The sequence below is a fragment of the Nansenia antarctica genome, assembly GCF_963989245.1.
Source record: "Nansenia antarctica genome assembly, chromosome: 1".
In the NCBI taxonomy this organism is placed as follows: domain Eukaryota; kingdom Metazoa; phylum Chordata; class Actinopteri; order Argentiniformes; family Microstomatidae; genus Nansenia; species Nansenia antarctica.
Window position 1 is genome coordinate 102,203,231 of NC_137674.1, and position 21,511 is coordinate 102,224,741.

At 44.7% G+C, this 21,511-nt stretch overlaps 1 protein-coding gene across 4 annotated transcripts; it reads left to right on the top strand.

Moving 5' to 3' along the window:
• Positions 1–1,067: 1,067 nt before the first annotated feature.
• On the top strand, positions 1,068–21,123 carry LOC308158448 (phytanoyl-CoA hydroxylase-interacting protein-like; the record flags this gene model as incomplete). 4 transcript variants are annotated; one of them, XM_080532039.1, is made up of 5 exons in its annotated part: positions 1,068–1,190; positions 15,046–15,228; positions 17,055–17,229; positions 17,585–17,702; positions 20,586–21,123. In XM_080532039.1, 5 exons carry the CDS (start codon positions 1,068–1,070, stop codon positions 21,121–21,123), a joined length of 1,137 nt encoding a protein of 378 aa, XP_080388165.1. The 4 variants fall into 4 exon arrangements, with proteins under 4 accessions (XP_080388165.1, XP_080388166.1, XP_080388164.1 ...); XM_080532040.1 differs by having other exon boundaries at positions 1,068–1,187; XM_080532038.1 differs by having other exon boundaries at positions 1,068–1,176; positions 15,032–15,228.
• Between the last annotated feature and the right edge of the window lie 388 nt (positions 21,124–21,511).

Sequence of the window (21,511 nt, forward strand, 5' to 3'; positions counted from 1 at the left end):
GCGGTCCTGCTCTGCGACTCACTGATTAGGCTGGTCGTGGCGTGGGGGGAGAGAAGATAATGAGACGCACACTCACACAAACATACACACACACATACACACACACACACACACGCACACGCACGCACACACACACACACACACACACACACATACACACACACACACACACACACACACACACACACACACACACACACGCACACACACACACACACACACACACACACACACACACACACACACACACACACACAAGGGAGGGAAGCCTCGGTCAGTAGGCTATTAATCAACTAAGCAGAATTTCATGAATGAATTGATAATAGATCATTTGCAGCCTTCATACAGAATCGTTTGCAAGAAAATACAGAATATCAGGTTATACACTCAATCCTCATGCGAAAGAACCATAGTGGTCGTTCCCACTTCATTTATGCGCCCACTGGCACCTGCGCTCCTGCTAGAACCCAGCACATGGTCAGAGCTCCATGCACATGTAGACTATGGACCCCTTATTTGGGTGACGTTGGCTGAAACGGAAGCGTGAAATAGTCTGTGGAGGTTTAAATTGGAATTTAAAGTGTAGGAGGAAAGACCGGGTGCGGGTATAATCTGGTTACATAAGAAGCCATTGAATGTGCTGTTCACTCGCCGCTAATCCGATAGGGCTATTCGTGATCCACTGTCCCGCGGCGGAATAAACACTTGTGGGTCGCCTTTCACGGGACAGAGCGCGGGTGTAGGACCTAATAGGAAAATATTTAATATACGTATATCCTATGGACTCAAAGGACTTGGCACGTCGTCCTCATAGTATGCATGCATCTCACGTTGCAGTGTCACATCGGCGGTGTGCTATGCCCGCGCGCGTGACGATTCGCTGACGCGCCTTCAGCCGCACCACCCCAGAGAGGGACTGTGAGAGAGAGCGAAGGGGCTGGGAAGCGGTCACTCTGTCTCTCCATTTCAGGATCGCATGTGAAAAGCGACAAGTCCTGCGGCACCAAAAAAACGAGCGAAATTCTACACCGACAACCGGGGAACGGAATCAAGGCTCTGTTGCGGAAATGGAGGTTCCAAGCTTGGCGCACAGCATCACCGGCAGCCCGATGAGTCCATGCGAAGGCATGATCAAGGACCTCAGCCTGGACACCTTGCAGTTATGCGAGCGAGAGGGTAAGAAAGAGGCTGTGCGTTGGATTGGTAGAAAATTAATTGATTAGTGCAAGCAGGCTATTGTCTGTCTCTCTGATACCAGTAGCTCATTTGAATGATTTTTTAAAAAATATGGTATTGAGCTCGTGGTTATCGTGTATTGCCTATCTTGATGGCAAGGTTACAGTTCAACTGGTTTGGACATCGGCTACTGCGTGCGTGGAATAGCTAAGGGCGTCAGTGCACATATTTTTTTCTTCAATAGAGCTAAAGGAATCTTTATATGCATTCAACGTTTTGTCATTGAAATACATTGTTCTCTCTTTCAAATTGTATACGCCACGTTAGAAGACGCAGGTGAAGCGGTGTTACGCGCAACGGTGGGGTTTCACTGTTTCAGCACCATGGACACGGACCGAAGCCGGTAGGCGCCGGTCGAACGCTTTTTGGGATCCAATAGTCTAATGAGACATTGCTATTCACACATGGTGGGCCTAAACAACTAACGGCTAGACACCGAAATTACAATATGTGGTTGCTCATTGTGTATATTTTCCGAAGTAAAGTTATTTAAAGAGTATGCTGTAGCCTATAACGTCCACGCCAGCGCTTTCTCAGGGTTCAGCAGCATTTAGAATAGGCTGGTCGCCGCGTCAATTATTCAACAGGCACATATTAAGAAGAGCAACAATTGCTGATTCAGCTATGCTTTACTGAAAATTGGTATCGAGCATTAGGTGTCATGGTTAAACTAAAGCATGATATAAGCCTAGACCTATATAATCTACTTGGGCTATAAGAAAATGACATAGGGCCTGTTGTTTGAAGTTTGTCAGCACATATTTGCTTCTCATTAAGCCTAATATTTTATATTTTGGATAAAACGAATGGCCTAATATGTTTTCTAGATTAAACATTTACCACATCATTGCATTAGACTTGATTAGGCCTGAAAGCCAGCTGTCGTTAGTTCTGCAATATTAGATCAGCCTATTTTTTTCTATCGACACAAAGGCCCACTCAGGATGATTTAAATGAAAAACATGCAAGTCATCGTCAGTAGGAGAGACCGGTCTCAAAGATGGCTGCACCCATAGAAAGGCGTGCACAGTCACACATGGAGCATCCCCCCAATTCACTGTAATTATACAGATACGTTGACAGCAGCGTGAAAGGAAGCAAGGTCTGTTCTCAACCCGCTAGCTAGATTCAATGCACATCAACATCATTAATAGACCAACCTAGAATAGAAACATGTAAGTAGCCTTGAGAACCGATGGTTCTCGAGCCTAACACCCCTTAGGAAGGAGCCTAGCTCCTGTTTCCCATAGCGTGAGGCGGCTTGATGTACAATGAATGAATGAATGAATGAATGAATGGTCTTTATTGTCATTGCTATAGTACAGGTACCAAACAACGAAATTTGGGAGGGGTGGCTCCCCTGGTGCTAGGAAAGAAAAAAAATACTAAAAAAACAAGAAGGGAAAGGAGCTGGTTTACATAAATAAAGGCTATGTACACTATCCACTATACTATACTGTACAGATAAAACACTGTGCTGTACTCTATGCTATGCTATACCTATTCTAACATTTCTTATTTCTTTGCAACCTTATGTACCCTAGGGTTGTCATATTGCACATAGTGTTATTGCACATTCATTTAAAGTGTCGCAGTTTGCAGGCTTGAAATGTACACATTTGTGCCTCAGCACTACACCCGGTTTTTCAATCCAGCAGCTGCCATCAATCCGTCCAGACTGTCCAGGGCCCAGAACCTAGGTCTTTGCTGTGTTCAGGGCCTGGATGGCCCTGGGGTAGAAGCTGAGCTTCAGTCTGTTTGTCCTTGCGGCCATGGTCCTGTACCGCCTGTTCGAGGGCAGCCGGGCAAAGTGTTCGTACCCAGGGTGGGATGGGTCTCTGGAGATCTTGGAGGCCTTCCTGAGGCAGCGTGTGTTGTACAGCTCTTCCAGAGAGGGGAGGGGGGCGCCGGTGATCTTCTGGGCTGTTCTCACGACTCTCTGTAGCGCATTTCTCTCTGTGGCTGTGCAGCTGGAGAACCAGTTGCAGATGCAGTAGGTGAGGATGCTCTCCACTGCGCAGCGGTAGAAGGCCACCAGTATCTCCTGCTTGTTGTGGTCCTTCCTGAGGACTCTCAGGAAGAAGAGCCGCTGTTGTGCCTTCTTGATGATGGCTGCTGTGTTGTTCTTCCAGGACAGGTCATCCTGTATGTGCACCCCCAGGAATCGGAGGGTTGAGACTCTCTCCACGCTCTCTCCGTCGATGAGCAGGGGCTGGACCTCAGATTTTTTCCTCCTGAAGTCCACGATGATTTCCTGGGTCTTTGACAGTACACCCCCTGAACATGACGCTAGTATGTCATAGGGTCTTACCCCCAATCCAACCCTTAATGCTGAGTGCCAAGCAGGGAGGCATCGGGTACCATTTTTATAGTCTTTGGTATGACTCGGCCGGGGATCGAACTCATGACCTCCCAATCTCAGGGCGGACACTCTAACCGCAAGATTTATATATATATATATATATATATATATATATATATATATATATAATATATTTAAATATATATATATATTTTAGAGAGAGACACAGTGAACTTGCACATCTTGAATTGGCTTGACAATGCCTCTTTTGACTTGTACATAGGGTTGTTGTACACTGAGCCCAGTGTAGTCAATTGTGGTCTTCATTTGGCCACACAAGCAGTGCAGCTCATCACAGGGCCACCATTATAGGCTACAACTGGTTCATGTTTCCCTCTTCATCTGCGGGGTCTACTGGCCATCATGTAATGTGGTGGGGAACCAAGCCTAGTTTATATTTGCTTACGACTCTGGCCTGATTTAAAAGCAATAATAATTATTTTAATGAACTTGGATGTTGATGTTTGTGAGAGCTCTGCTTTGTAGGCTACTTCAGATTTTGTGTTAAGTTGCATCTTGTCTCCAAAGACAGGGTGATATCTTCACTGGCATTGATGCGTGTCGTGTGTTATCATCTGTGTGTGATTGGCTTGAGAACCATTTGTATGTAGAATACTCTGATGCAGTGGCACTAATGGTCATTAAGTGGCACTAATGGTCATTTTGATGTCCATCAATGCCCACCATACACCAGTACTAAACTGTCAATGGAAACGTCTTAATGATGCTGTCTGAATAAATCATCTTCACACTGGCAAGGGAGGCTGGTGGAGGTAGAAATCAGAGGACACTGTAATGCATGAGACAGAATGAGGAATGGTATCAAACACACATTGATACTATTCCATATTCCACTCCATCTATTACAATTATGTCTGTCCTCCCCTTGTGTACAGCTGGATTCTTCTGATTACCCTAACCCTAACCCTAACCCTAACCTTTTCTCATTGTTTAAAAATCATTCAATGTTCTTCCTCAACATCATATGATTGTTTTGACAGACTAGCTGGCAGCTAGTTATTTTGATAAGTTGGTGCCACTTTGATTGTTCTCTGGTGTGGTTGTGTTTCCCTGTCACGCCGCTGGGCAGGTTGACGTAGCTGCCCTTTTATGAACCGTCAACAAGTGCAGTAATCCTGTCTAAATATATCTACAGTTAGTACCATATTATACATATTTATGTGAGGAATGGATTCCCATGCCAGCCTAGCAAACAATCTCACCATCTCAGTGCTGTACAGTACATAACTGCATATCTGTAGCTACAAACCTTGAGGTGTGTGAACAAAGTGGTGGAGTGAATGTTTTAGTGTGCAAAATGTGCAAAATGCAAAAAGTACTCAGGTAGTGTTCAAGTACTCAGGTAGTGTGCAAGTAGTCATATAATATTATTCTGGTAGTGTGAGTGTGGTTGGTTTGGGGGCGACAGTCTTTTGTTTTCTTCCAGTGCATTCTCTCTATATATTAAATATTACATAAATTGAGTGTGAACCCATTTACAGTACAGGAATGAGTCCTTGCTCCTTACTTTCCGTTTTCTGGTATAAGATAGTCAAGCACTCATGTTTCCCTGAATGGCAACTACTAGATCTTTGTCCTGAAGACACCAATTCATTTGTGAGGGTCATTAATACAACCAAGTACTGTATCTGTGCTCTGAAAGACCCCTTAACCTTCATCCCACCCATTCCAGCTGTGACACCATCACTGACAGACACAGACTGTGTGTGTGAAAGAGAGAGAGAGAGAGAGAGAGTGAGAGAGTGAGAGAGTGAGAGAGTGAGCTTATCATCTGCCAACACTGTCTTGCAGCAGAACAGCACCACTACCATAGCCCTTAGCAGTATAGCCCTGGCAGAGAATGCAGCAATTACCAAACCTAAGATTCAGCTCTGTGGCATTTCTTTTCAGTATAAATTGCCCCAACATTAAAACAAAATACTTTAATCACCTTCAAACCATTGTAAAGCAACAGCGGAGTTGAGAAGTCTTTGATTGATTGATTGAAAACCTTTATTGTCCCCAATGGGGAAATTTTGTTGTCAAACAGCTCAGTTAGGGCAGAAAACATTCAATACAGAAAACAGAAAACATTCAATAAAATACATAAAACAGTGCAGGCTCAATAAGTAAAAAGTTCCAAAAGTTCCAGCTCCAGGTCTCCCCCATCCTGCAGGGCCTGGTTGTAGAGTCGGAGTGCAGCTGGAACAAAGGACTGTCCCAATCTTTTTGTACTTTGACGGGGGAGAACAAATCTGTGGCTGAACTTGCTCCTCATCCCCGCCAGCTCGCAGTACATCGGGTGGGAGGGATTGGCCAGCATGGCCGCCAGTTTTTTCCCCATCCTCTGTTCTGCCACCACCTCTAGACTGTCCAGCCCGGTCCCCACCACAGAGTTGGCCTTCTTCACCAGTTTGCAGGTACTTTATAAGGAAATAGAGAGATTATGGGTAAATCACATTCTTAGCCAAAGCAATTGAGGACACTGGTCAGGGGAGGCTGTTGGAGGTCGAAACCAGAGGACGGGCTCAAAGTAATGGAATGGAATAAGGAATGGTATCAATGGTATGTGTGTTTGATACCATTCCCTATTCCATTCCATGCGTTACAATGAGCCCTGTTTGATACCATTCCTCATTCCAGTCCATCATTACAATGTCTACCTCCACCAGCCTACCCTGACAACAGTGGTGTATGCAAATTATATTAACAATAATACGGGATTTGCTTCCCTTCCTGGTTAGCTGCTTTTGTTGTTGGCTGAATCAGCGGGCATGGTGCCTGTTGACCATATTTTGTGAGTGATATTTTCATGAGTGTGCCTGGCAAGGACATCCATGCACTGCTCCACCCCATCCATACCAGATACTTAATTGAAGAGTGGAGGATAAATGCCAATCTATCTATGGATATTCAGCATTATAAAGGAGATACTTTCCACCAAATGCAAATGAGACACAAATGACTCACCACTTAATTTTTTGGGGACAAGTAAAACATTTGCACTCTTTATTACCTTACCGGGGATTGAATTAATTTGCCAGAACAGATGATGGGTTTATCCACAGAACCTTGCTCTTGCCTGTCACAGCTCTTCACTCTGAGCATTCATAGTCATTGTTCTCTCTCTCTGACTGTGAGTTATTATTTCTTTAACTAATTTTCATGAGAGTAATACACAACACAGTTATTGTACTGTAGCTGTATGACCAGAGCTTTGTGTATCTCTGGAAGTGTGTAAATCGAAGGACGGACTCATTGTAGCCTAATGCATGGAACGGAATGAGAAATCCTTATTCCATTATATGCATTACAATGAGCCTGTCCTCTGCTTTCTACCTCCACCACCTAGCTTGTAGGATGTTGTTGCAATGGTACCGTCTTTTGTTCTCAACATGGGATGGGAAAGATTTTTTCAAAAACCTGCCCTGAATGTGTCTATTGTGTTGTTCAATGTGTTAGCCTGAACATGGTATGAGTTTGAGGAGCGTAAGAGAAGGCCTCTACTAACACCACTTCAAGTCACCCACAAGTCACAGGTCAAGTACGGCAGACGTAGGCTATTCAGAGAGAAACACTGTGGAGTTCTGTCTGTTAACTAAGTATATATTGATCCTGTTGATATTGCTTTCCCTAATCAATAGGTTTTTGCTCAACATAAAGGGTAACACACAATTATGGGGCGGCTGTGGCTCAGGAAGTAGAGCCAGCTTCTAATGCATCTCAAGGTCGGCGGTTCGATCTCCAGCTGACTGCTTGTTGAGGTGTCCTTGGGCAAGACACTGAACCCCAAATTGCTCCCAATGAGCGGGCTGGCGCCTTGCATGGTAGTTTGCCGCCATTGGTGTGTGCGCGTGTGAATGAAAGGCTATTGTAAAGTGCTTTGGAATAAGGCGCTATATAAGTTCAGTCCATTTACCATGTGGTCATGTACTGCACTGCGGATTAGATTTTTATTGCGCCCTGGTGTATCAAACTGCAAACTGTTCCATCTCAGAAGATGGAATTGCAATAAACACCCAGCACCTGTGAGTGTGAGTAATCTTGCCATCTGCTGCTGACATCCATAACCATGAGCAGTTTCTCCACACTCCAGACAGCTGGCCTTGAGATATGTAGTTATGACTGAACACATCTTCTAGTCCTCAGAAATGTTGTTTCAGAATGTTGTATGCTATCTCAGTTATGCCAACAATGTATCATTGTGTAACAAAAGAGCATGTTCTCTTTTGAATGTTGGCTATACCTACAGTATCCTTTCTATTAGTTGTTTGATGAGTGATAGCGCTTTGCATGAGCGACTCTGAAGTTGCAATTGTCTTCCCAATGCTGACCCTCATTATGCTCACCTGCCAGTCAGTTTCAGTTCCCTGGCTAGAGCTGATATCCAAGGCTGACAGACTGGGTTTGATCTTGGATTGTGTTTGCTGGCTTGGTAACATTTGATAACACAAATGCTGTTAAGCACTGTTACAAAACCCATTATCATTGAATGAAATTAAAGGTCGACTGAAGGTAGGCTGTGATCAAAATACAAAGTCATAAGCCAGGAGATGATTTCTGTCAGGCTAATCAATTGATCTAGCAGCATTTGTGCCTCCCATCAGCCCACGCATGACAAGTTCAGAAGGGTTCTAAGCTAGATAGCTAGGAAAGTTCCTCTTTCAGTTGGTCCATGAGGTCCCGGAGTTTGCCTAGTGCCTGGTCCACCTCTCACTGCAGGTCGATCCACACCTGGAGGTGTCATGTCTGATCTAACCAGGTTCATTTTGGAGCCTCGTTTGATCTTACTGAATCATTTCTCCTCCTCCAGTCAAGTCTGTTATGTGCCTCAATTTCCCTTTTAGCCTGTCTCACTTCGTGGTTCTTTCTGATAGCACCTGACCTGAAGTAAACCACAAAATACCATCTTCACTTGCCTGGGATGATCAAATCAGCACTGATGACAAAGGAGAGAAGTAAAATATGTTTATTACAGATGTATTATAATATATCGTTTTATTGGCTGCAGTAGCTTGCTGCTTTATCAGGTTAGTTAAAAAAATTAAAAAATAAACCGCTTTTTAAGAGAGACATCAGAATCTCAACCTAGCTGACGTCGTCTGCACATGGTAGATAGCTAGCGGGTGTTTGGAATAACGGGTGTTTGAATGACGGATGTTTGAATAACGGATGGTTTGAATAACGGATGGTGAATAACGGATGTTTGAATAACGGGTGTTTGAATGACGGATGGTGAATAACGGATGTTTGAATAACGGGTGTTTGAATGACGGATGTTTGAATAACGGATGGTTTGAATAACGGGTGTTTGAATGACGGATGTTTGAATAACGGATGGTTAACAACTTAACAACCTGCAGCAAGGCGACGACCGCGAGGTTAGTCTATCAGATAGACTCGATCTGTTTGTCGGTCGGTCTATCTATCTATCTGTTTGTCCGTCCCTCTGTCATTATGTATCTAGACTTATTTCATTATGGTTTGCGCTACCACCAACACGTGTTATCTGATGTATGTGTTTCCTCAGCACAGGCTCAACTGAGATCATTACCCAACCAGCTAGCTAGCTACTATGGCATGCTAAGGCAAGCGTCTGACAGCACGAGCAGAGAGTAAAGCTAGCCAACCTTCGCTCCCCCAATGTCCTTGATCTCTAGGCCATGGCCATGTTTATAACAAAATATGTTGGTGAAATGGGGGCTTAGGGCCAATGTTGTTATTCAGTGTGTGACAGCAGTGTGTGTAGTCATCGTACGCTCTGGGGGGATGTGGTGTAAACTTGTCATGTCGGCACTCGGCAGCCAGGCTGGCAGGTACAACAGAGCTACGAGCAGACTCATCATCAGCCCCACAGAAGACCTAGGTAGGAGGGTGCCGCATCAATATGCCGACGGACCACGATGCCGACAGTTTATTAGCGGATTTCTGCGAGAGCTCGTGACGTTAGAATTATAAGGTTCTATCTCCATTTTTGGTCAAAATTTAGTTTTTTACATAATCTGATCCATTAGGTGTTTATTAATGCCTGTGTGGTGTTATTTTTTAAATGTTGACATTTTTGAGTTAGTAATTCATAAAATACAAAGGTTCCATCTCACAGAACATAATGGAATGTAAAAACTTTGATGCTCAATATCTCTGAACTGCCCTAAACGGAGATAGAACCTTATCATTCTAAACTCACGACATGCTGGCATGTCTAACCCTAACCCTAATCCTATCCCTAACCCCAACCCTAACCTTAACCGTAGCACCCTAGCACCTAACCCTAACCCTAGTTTTCCCACATGCACCGTCTTGTCAGCTCTCGCAGAAATCCGCTAATAAACTGTCGTCATCGTGGTCCTGGGGCACAGCGGGTGGGCCCCCTAGGTAGGAGATGGGTGCTGCAGCTGAGTCAGTGCCAGACCTTTACTCCCCCATCACCAGACATGAACTACCTCTAAAAGAGGGTCGGGGAGAATGGTGGTGGTGAAGCACATGGTGTGTTTAATGTGGAGAATGAGACTGTGTGCAAAGTACACAGATAGATTGTATTAAAACATAGGCTACATTAAAAAACACGATCAGATAGAAATGGTTGATGGTAAAGGTGCTCTGAAACTCTCATGTCAGCCTATCTGAGTGGACATTAGATTAGAAATGTAGCCTAGGATATGGCTACTCTCAGTGTGCGAATTAAATCACGGTGTGCGGGGGAGCCCAGGGATTAAAGCAAAAAAATCTCCTGACGGGAAAAAAAAATCAGGCCAAATCGGGGCCGATGGCTTTCCGTGCGCAAAACGCGCATGCGATTTTCCGTTCTACGTTCTAATGCTTTGACTTTTCTTTCGAAAAATGTGAATACATTTCCGCGTTGTCGAAAATCAATGACACATCGCTAGTCAACTAACACGGCTTGTTTTGTGAGCCTGCTAACAATGTAAAGTAGTGTTGTAGTTAACTAGGTAACAATGTAAAGTAGTGTTCTAGTTAACTAGGTAACAATGTAAAGTAGTGTTCTAGTTAACTAGGTAGCAGTCCAATCCATTTCGCTGCTGTATTTTGGCTTGACTAGCGAGTTTGTGTTGTGATTCTCAACAACGTAGTTTCACCCTTTTCCATAGTTTTGAATAATACATGTGTGGACTGACGATGTAGCGCAGCCTAACTTATTCTAATAATTATTTAACATAGTTTTATTCTGATAATGATTCCCCCCTCCTCCCAGACTTACAAGGTCACATTATTATTGGATTGGTTGTTTGGTGCCGGGTGAAGTTGGCTAAACATTTAACCTGCTAGCTAGCAAGAGAAACATCATGTCACTCTCCAAAGGTCTAAAGAGGAAAGTTGACGGTGAAAACAGGGCATTTAAAGAGGAATGGACAGCGAACTATGCGTTCATCCTACCTGGTTTCATCAATGCAAAGCCGTTGTGAGAGACTCGCATTTTCCGTGCTCACAATGAATGTTCCCTTCCACCTATACATGCGAGTCGTCCTTTTCGTCAATGAATGTGATAAAGACGCGCTAGAGGAATCGATTGGTGCATAAAAACCTTGAGAACTGCCAGATTAAAGTGACGTCCATAATAATAATAAATAATAATAATACATTAGACTTATAGCGCTTTTCTAGACACTCAAAGACGTCCATATCACCAGATAGCCAACAAATAGTGACCGATGGGAGATGCCAGTTTTCTCATTAAGTGAGATTTAATAGCCTAATATTATTTTTTCTATTTTTAATGAATGGCTCATTGTAATTATTATCCCTAGTAATGTAGCGTGTTTGCTCTGTCATTAAATGTTTTTCAGGAGCATAGGCTAAGCAGATTCAGCTTTTTTTTTTTGGGCACCGATTTAGTTGTCAATGTTTTTCATAAAATTAAACTGCATTTGCTTTGTTACTGTTCACATGTGTGGTGCAGTCACATTCACATAGCCTATAAGTAAACATTAAGTTTGAATTATTTACTGAGCTGGCGTTACTTTTTTCAAACCACACACCGCATGTCGGCTATTTCAGCACCACGCGTTGTCCACCTACTTATCACTATGAGGGGTTCAGCGTCAGTGCACCCCGCTGCAAGTTACTGTCGCATAGTTGTAGCCAATAAAGGCCTATATGTAGGCTATAAAGACTATTATATATCATTTATATACCTAATACCAACATCAAAATAGATTGTATGCCTCTACAAATCATATTACACAAGGTAAAATCCGTCACAACTTGGAATAAATCCATCGCAATTTAGAATATTTTAGAGCTCCCCCAAAATTTCACAAACCATGTTTCCAGGGGAGCTCATGTCACCACTAGGGGAGCTATAGCTCCCCGAGCTCCCCCTTATTTCGCACCCTGGCTACTCTTCTATTGTGTAGTTCAATTGAGGTAGGCTATCACAGATCTTATTCTCTGCAATTATGGTGTTAGGAAACGTAAACTGGTGTGGCTGAACGTAAACTGCATTAGTGAGGCTTACTGTGCCAGTGTCAGTGACACCATTGGTAGGTTCATTAGGGGGCATTAGTGTAGCCTAAATACAGAGAAGCTGGGTCAGCATTGTTGCATTGGGGCTCAGGCTGTGCTCCTGGGTTTGGTATGGGGATCCCCATGGGGACATATCTTTGTGTGTTTCTTTTTTGGCTAGGATCCTCATTTCCTACACAACACAGTGATCTCTCAGATTCTCCCCCGCCTGTTTTGTTTTGAAGCATCATAGTGTCATATCACTGATTTATATAAGCTATAGCAGTGTGCTGTAGGTCTGCTAACTCTCAGCTATTATTGTAACCTCCAGTGGGCCTGTGTTAATATGTACCGTACCAGTCAAGCTAGCTAGGCGAATTACAGGTTACACAAAGACTATCTGTTTTTCAATGGATTGCTGAAAGGTCAGTTAGTGCTTCTTTGGTGGGTGCTGCAGACATCAGCTAATGCTGACTTTTCCCAGTCTGACTGACACTGCAGCCAGACTGCTCAGATAAGCTCTTCAGCTCAGTCAGGGAGGTTGGATCCTTCTGAAGGACTCGTCACGAGTGCTGTAAGAAAGTTAATGGTGGCCATTAGCCTACGGCCCCGACCTCTACCTCAGCAGCGCGTGTGCATTTCATTGCCCATGTTAACGGGTTAGAGCAGCCATACAGCGGGCGTGAAGCGTGTATCTCACGCTGGCTGCATCTAAAGATTAGAACTCTCCTATTTTTTCTGTGGACCGCGCGGGCAAAGGAAAAACTCAAATAGGCCTGGCAGTAGTATGGAAGCCACAAGAGAGCAGCGGCAGTTCCGCCACGCACACACACTGCGTGTACACAGCATGCATATCAGCATCAGCTATTGTCTTCTATGTAACCTAAGCCAAGACATTTTAGGCAGGGCAAAACAGATCCAGGCAGGGGTAGGGGAAACACTGTCCTAAGCTAGTAGTTAAACTTGTCAGTCACTCAGACAGAAGATTGTTTCACCAATAGACCTATATCAACTCAGTAAGCAGATTAGTTGTGAGTAAGAAAAGGAGACGTCTCTGTGAGGGAGACCAAGATGACCATTTGTGATAATCAGCGAAACAAAGTGGGAGGGTCTACAGGACAAAGTGGGAGGGTCTACAGGACAAAGTGGGTGGGGTCTACAGGACAAAGTGGGAGGGTCTACAGGACAAAGTGGGTGGGGTCTACAGGGTCATTCTGTGTCAACTGCTCCTAGCTTGGCTTTAGAAGATGCTAAAAAGCACGGCTAGCTGAACTGAATTCTCTCATCATGACTGGTCCAACCTACCTCACTATGAATGATAGTGGCGAATAGAATAGGCCTACAATAGTTTTGTTTATAGTCAGTAATGTGAATGGTCAAGCCAAGCCAACACAGTGAAGAGGTTTCCTTTTGGAGCGTTGTATGAGAGAAAAAGCTGACCCAATTTGTGGAATTACTCAATTAGCTATCACCCAGCCTCTCTGCCCATGGTCTGAAATGGATGTTCCATGGTCCGCTGCTTTTCCTATTGTTTATTGAGTTCTGTGTCTCTTACTCATTCCAGAATTCCACATTCTTTGTTTAGTTCTCGTATTTAGAACCGGCACAGAAAACACATTGTTAACATGCCAAGTGGGTGGTTTAGTATGTACTAGAGTCCATTGGCCAACACGTTCTAAAGCGACAAAGCTCTCATTCAGTCACTGCATGTTTTGGTATGTGTGTGTTTTTGCGTATCCAGATCACAGTAGCCCCGCGATTCGGCTTGCCCCGCCCGAGTCTGGAACTTGCAACCTCTTGCAACCTTTTCCAACACACGTGACCCGTCTCCTAAATCCCCCGATGCTACGCTAGTGTTGGGCTGCATCTTCAAAGCACCAAAGCTATGGGTGAATTGACTGAGGAAACGTTAGGTCACATATTTAAAACCCTTGCCACCTACATAGGCCTCCTTTACGCCCGCTGAGTGCTGAGAATAACCTGTTGATTTGAGACGAATATGGTTTGAAGAAGCCAGAAGAAATGACCCAGGAGTCCCACCTGACACGGCAGCTTTGTGCAGGATGAAGGTAGAATGTAACTCATGAAAGAGGAACGGAGGCCTTTTCCCTTGATTATTCGGAGATCCATCTGTGCTGGGCAGAGTGACGATAATCACCGCCGGCATGTGAAATATTTAATACCGTATGTATAGTGTGCTTGTAAGCTTAGGGGATTGGAGTGTTGCCACGGCAACTGATATGGTATTAGAGTCAGCTCTCCCCTCTTTCTCTCCCCTGGTAAGCACACCACGGAGCACGGAGGCAGCTGTGTGTGTGTGTGTGTGTGTTGTACAATATGGTTAAATATCAATAAGATATGAAGCCACAGTTGGACGGGTGGTGTAGTAGTACCATGCTTTCTTCAAAAAGGAAACAATTTAGGGTTAATGACAAATGCCTAAATTCAGAAAAATAGAACTATTTATCAGTTCTGATTACTACCGTAGTCCTATGTCTTTCATCAGTAGGCTACTCTTTGCTTGGAGATGCTTAGTCTCTAGTCTCTGAGATACATTTGTTTCACATTGTAATATTGACTAGAGTAGGGCTATTTGAACAGCGTTAAAACTAGTCTCAGAGCAAATGCAGGTGTTGGCTGTGGCGCTATGGTGTGTGTGTGTGTGTGTGTGTGTGTGTGTGAAATATTAGTGTCTTCAAGGCCAGAATTTCTCAGCGCACCTGATGGCAGACCTGCTCAGTGTCATGAACTCGCCTCTATTTCCGCTACTCCACCCACGTGAACGCAGGTTGAGATTGCGTTTCCTCACTGTGGTATTTTCACCTGTTACCGCCAGTACACATGCTAATATATTTGGACTTGCATCTGTTTTGCACAGGCTGAATTATAGTGGTATTACAATAGTGACAGTGGTATTACATATAGTGTTATTACATTTCCTAACTCGTTTGTCCCCCATCTGTCCCGCAGGAAACAAGTCCCAGGACGGCGGCATTGTGGAAATGGGGGAGCTCCCTATCCCTCAAAACATCAAGATCAGCAACATCACATGTGACTCCTTTAAGATCTGCTGGGACATGGAGCCCAGGGCCAAGGAGCGCATCACTCACTACTTCATCGACCTCAACAAGAAAGAGAACAAAAACTCCAACAAGTTCAAACACAAGGTAAACTGGTGGAGCAACGCTCAAGACAAGAGCAGCTACTTCAGTAGCCTTATTCAGAGGGATAGGTCACAGAAAGATTATTACGGGACATATATTTTGACCTGCATCCTTTATCACCGGCTGAAAATAACAGGCCAAAGTGTTAATCATCATCCTTTCCTTAGAATCCTTGGAACCACTATCCAAGTGGTTTTCCTCGTCCGAAATATGAAATGATTCTAGCTTTTTATTTAACCTTTATTTTGGCAGGGAGTCCCATTGAGATGAAGGTCTATTTTACAAGCGAGCGCTGTATACACACAATAGCTGACCCGACAGAGAGAAATGACTGATAGTACTTCCACGGCAGGTTTGTTTTGAAACAAGAGCATCATAGGGGTCTGAGCAGGCTCTGAGTAGCACAGGGTCAGAGAACCAGGACACGAGACTACGACCCACATAGTAACGTTTCTACTCCAAACAAGAACTCTCGTATAAACACCAGATGACCTTTCCATGTACAGAACATATCTAGGGATTGGCGCCCAGAGGGCCACAAAGTGACATTTTCCAAATGTTAGAAAACCGACTCTTGACGATTGTATTGTGATGTGTCTTTGTTACTTCACTGCAGTCAAGGATCTCTGTTAGCTCCTTTACCACGTGATATATCTCACCCACAGATTTCGATTGATATATATATATATATATATATATATATATATATATATATATTACAGTATAACTCATTTTGGACTAACGGGTTACGCCCTTTGCATACCAAGCTCTTGAAATGCACTCACACATTCAGACACTAAGCATCCTTGTAACGATAAAGTGCCTCTACAACGTCCTAACTCCAAGCAGCAATTCTATCACACACACACACACACACACACACACACACACACACACACACACACACACACACACACACACACATTGCACCTGCAGAGAGTAATTGCTCAAGCAGTTAAAACTGGCAGCTCTCTCAGTAGTTCATCTAATAAAGGGCCTTGGTTATCTTACAGAGCTGTTTCATCAGTCTCCCACTCCTAGTCACTTCCTGCGGTGTCGTTCAGAGAACAGCCGTACCAGAAGAAAGTGTTTCCCCCTCTCCTTCTCCATGTGATTGGGGGGACCTCATGCAATTAGTTTTATTACGTCACTATGTGGATTAATGGACTGCTTCTGTTGCTAGGCAGGAGCTCTTGCAATTCGAATCATCAAATGGAATCAAAGTGTTTATCATTTGCACAGGATACAGATGTAAAAACAGTACAATGAAATGCTTTGGACGAGCGACCTCAATAGTGCAGTGAAATGCAAGGATTGGAGTAAAAGAGAACCGTAACATATGCTGTGTCCTATCAATGTCCTGCTGAGGCATGGTGAGATAGGCAGTACCTATACCATGAGGAGAGAGGGAAAAGAGAGAGAGAGAGAGAGAGAGAGAGAGAGAGAGAGAGAGAGAGAGAGAGAGAGAGAGAGAGAGAGAGAGAGAGAGAGAGAGAGAGAGAGAGAGAGAGAGAGAGAGAGAGAGAGAGAGAGAGAGAGAGAGAGAGAGAGAGAGAGAGACACACACACACACACACATACATACATACACACATACTTCTCTTGTTTGTGATAATGGACATGTAGGATATTTATGATTTAGTTTGTGGATAGGCTTGTCAAATTCCTGTAAGTTTGGGAAATGTTCTGTTAATTTCCAATGTTTCCATATTGAAACCCATTATGGAAACTTTGGATGTTATCGAGAATTTTGCAACCCTATTTGTGGATCTTAAACGCTCCCTCCCTCCCCTCCTCTCTCTCTCTCTCTCCCTCCCTCCCTCCTCCAGGATGTCCCCACTAAGCTGGTGGCGAAGGCGGTGCCCCTGCCCATGACGGTGAGAGGCCATTGGTTCCTGAGCCCGCGTACAGAGTATACCGTGGCCGTCCAGACAGCCTCCAAACAGAGTGACGGAGACTACGCCGTGTCAGAGTGGAGCGAGATCATCGAGTTCTGCACCGCTGGTGAGGGAGGGAGATGGATGGAGGGGGGAGGAGGGGGTAGAGAGACGGAGAGGGAGGAGGGATGGAGGGATGGAGGGGACAAGGTAGTGCTTACCCAGTGCTGGTAAGAGTGGGAAACAAGTTTCCTCTGAATGAGTGGCTAGTTTTGAATGAGTTGAATGGTTTAATCAAAAGGAATCTGTGAACAGAACACACAACAATAACATAGTTCAATTAGCTGTCTTGTCTAATTGTCCACTTGATAGTTGTTACATCCGGGTTTCACCAGTTCAAACACTGAGATTGACCTTTCTGGCTTCTCATTGGATGTTGTACAGTAGTGTTTCATCTGGGTCTGACGGCCCTCTCTCCTCAGACTACTCCACGGTGCACCTCACACAGCTGCTGGAGAAGGCTGAGGTCATCGCAGGCCGCATGCTGCGCTTCTCTCTGTTCTACAGGAACCAGAACAACGAGTACTTTGACATGGCCAGGTACGTATCTACACACCATAAAACACATTTTGATGTTTATTTAGCTGATATATAGTTATATATACAGTTCTCTCCAAAAGAATGCAAGAGTGGCGTTGCACCACCTTGTCGACTTGGCTCCGCCACGATGTCAACGTTTCAGAGATGTTCAGTAATGATAGTTAAAAAAACAACTGCGTTTCAGCTGTATCTTTGGCATGAATAAACAGTCCATTTTCATAATGCCTTCAAGCGCTACCTAAACATTCCTGGGGAATAGCACATCCTTGTGTATAGCACATCCTGTTGCTGCACAATGTTATTGCAGTGATTCAAGTCAGAAAATGTCTGTTTAGGTCAAAGTACATTCTATTTTCTTAGCGCCTCCTAAGGGGATTTCCCACGTGCTGTGACATGATTTCATACAGCTACAGAGCTCCGAAGTGTGACTTGGCTAGCCTGTTGGGAAAGTTAGCGCCCAGAATCACACACCCTCAATACTCTCCGAACCTCCTTCAAATAGCTCCGTGAATAACATCGCCACCACTCGCTGCATCCATTACTTGTGTATTCTCTTCAAGAAAAGCCAGAAGGCAAAACTGGCTAGCGTGGGCCTTTAACCTCTCTCTCTCACTGTGCTTTCACTAGTGTAATGAGGTGACGAATGTGACTATGCCTGCTGTGTTTCTCTATGAAGCTGATGGTGCTTAAATGTGATGTGAGAAGAGGGATCTAAAGAGGTGCTCTGCTCACCTCCCAGGATCCTTTGTTTCACCTCCCTCAGGGGAGGCTGGTGGAGGTAGACATGGAACAAAATGAATAATACATGTCATGCATGGAACAGAAAGAGGAATGGCATTATTCTGTTCCATGCATTACAATGAGCCTGTCCTCCGATTTCTACCTCCGCCAGCCTCCCCTGACCTCGTTATTTATGAAAGTGCCATTTCCCTGCTGTACCTCCAAGCTCCAGTGTAGAGGCTCTGATGGTATGCATTTAAGCAAATACGGTATACAAAATAAAATATCTAAACTCGACAAGAGCGTTGTTGCACAAGTATTGTGTTGATAGGATCAGTTAAAAATCCATCCACAAATCCATAAAAACAACATCATACCACCTACGCCTAAAAAAAGAGCAGCTTGTCATGTTCTTTCAGCTGTTGCAAGTCCCTAACGGCTGCATGCATGGCCCAAAGCCTGACATGATTTCTCCAGGCAATTTCAGATAAATGCAATCACTGCAATTGCCTCAGTAAATTCAATAAAACCTTTTGTGCTTGCGTCAGCAAAGCCTGTTGAGGTCTATTCTGATGACAGGGGTGTCTGTAGAAAAACTACTGGCAGAGTTGCTTGACTTGAAAGACTGATTTGTTTGTGTGTGCGTGTAGAGGGAGAGAGAGAGAGCCTGGTGCATTTTTAGTTGTTTACAAAGTGTTTTTTAACAGTGATGTTGTTGTTCCCTCTGGGAGGATAAGGAGAACTCTCTCTTTCTGCGTCTTTATAGGTTTGTGCTTCTCATGGTCTCCTACACACAAACTATGGAGTACAAGGGAGGCTTGTGGATGTAGATATCGGAGGACGGGCTCATTGCAATGCATGGAATGGAACAACGCGTGTTTGATACCATTACATGCATTCCAATGAGTCCAATGTGAGTCCAATGTGTGCCACCTGTGATGGAGGATGGTGTGGGTGGGAGTGTATGGCTTCTGTCTTGCCATCCCTGTTTCAAACAGGGTTCGACTCCAGACAGATAGAGACAGCTGTGGAGAACATACCCAACAACGTGAGGTGTCAGCTTTGGTGACCAGGGTGGGATCTGGATAATAACATAATTATTATCATGACAAGAGGGACAATAACCGTCATAATCACAGTCTGTGGTAGCTATGTAATTTCACTCATAATTGAAGTTTGGGAGCAGGAGATCTGTATAATAGGAAATTAGGCTACACATTTATATCACAGAAGCACACAGAAGATTCTCAATACAATTAGCGTGTCTGTTTAGTCTAACGTGAAGGAACTTTGCCAAGGAGAGAACTGTGGAGCGATGTGTTGACTAGTTGAATAGATTAGAACAGACTGTTGACACGTAGGGGTCTATCTTCAGCTGGTGTGTGTGAGCAGTAACGGGTGAAAATAAAACAGCACTGTAACACCGTCTCATCTGTGCTCAGGTGGGTGGAGTAGCGGTAGTAGAGGCATGTTCACGACAATGAGCAGGTCAATCCCATTATTTGTGCTGAACAATTCTGGGAAATATCCTTGGGAATAGCACTAATATTTCAGACACAACTGCTTTTCAGACACAAAAAATTTGATTTGTCACGTACATCAGTTGATGTAGTGAAATGCTTTGGGATCTTCCTCCTCGATCAACAATCAATGAATCAACAATGCAATATAATATAGTAACAGCCCCCAAGTTGGCGCTGAGACAGTTTTTTACACTGTTAAAATATAGCTGTTAGGGGAGCTTAGGTTAGGCGTAGCGGGTTAAGCGTTGACCATGTAACCGCAGGGTCCCCGGTACGATTCCGGCCGGGGACATATCCTGCATGTCATCCCTCCTCTCTCTTTCACCCATCCTTCCTGTCTAAATCTCTACTATATATGTCAATAAAATGAAAAATATGAGTGGGACTGCCCCACTCAGAAAAAATTACTTTAAAAATAAATAAATATATATAGCTGTTAGATAGCTGTTAGTGTTCACTAGATTTAATAGATTAAAGACTTTTCACACAGCATGTTTCAGTAAGGCAGTGTTTCTGAAGACCACTGCAAAGAGGAAACACTGACAACTTCCTACCCACATCCCTGGACTCTGACAGGGACTCTGTGCCTTCCTGCCTGTAGTGAACCCTCACCCATCAGTGTTCTCTCTCTGCTCCGCAGGGAGGCCCAGGGGAACCGCATGCTGCCCTCCGTCAAGGACGCCAGCGGGAGCCACGGCTCACCCATCAGCGGCAAACTGGAGGGCGTCTACTTCAGCTGCAACACAGAGTTCAACACGGGCAAGCCCCCCCAGGACTCCCCCTACGGCCGCCAGCGCTTCCAGGTGGGGGCGGAGGCCTTGTTCAACCCCGCCACCAACCTCTACTTCGGGGACTTCTACTGCATGTACACGGCCTACCATTTTGTGATCCTGGTGCTAGCTCCTCAGGGCTCCGCGGGGGACGACTTCTGTAAGCAGAGGCTGCCGGTGCTGAACATCGCTGACAACCGCTTCCTGACCTGCACCCGGGACCAGGAGGGGGCGCTGGTGTTCTGCCACGCCCAGGACGTGATCCTGGAGGTCATCTACACAGAGTCTGTGGACCTGGCGCTGGGCGCCGTGGCGGAGATCACCGGCCATCAGATCAGCAGTCTGTCCACCGTCAACGCCAAGAAGGACCCCAGCTGTAAGACCTGCAACATCAGCGTGGGTCGCTAGGGCGGGGGGCGGGGGGGCTCAACACACACACGCACACACGCACACGCACACACACACACACACACACACATACGCACACACACGCATACACACACACACAGCCCCTTTTCATTCATCCTCATTGGACCAACCTTCTCAAAAGTGTGGGTCTCTATTCTAACCTATTCCGTAAAAGATAGACAATATGAAAGAGGGACCCCAACAGACAACTAACAGCTGAAGTATGGGACCCTAACCACCCTGTGTTCATCCTCCCGCCCTGCTACCCAGCACTGGCCAATTGACTGAACCCTTTAAAATGTCCTCCCCAAACACTGGCCCTGCATGGACACACCGTTTTGCTTCTCTTTTATTTCCTCTCCTATTGTTTTGACCTGTTTGTTTCTGT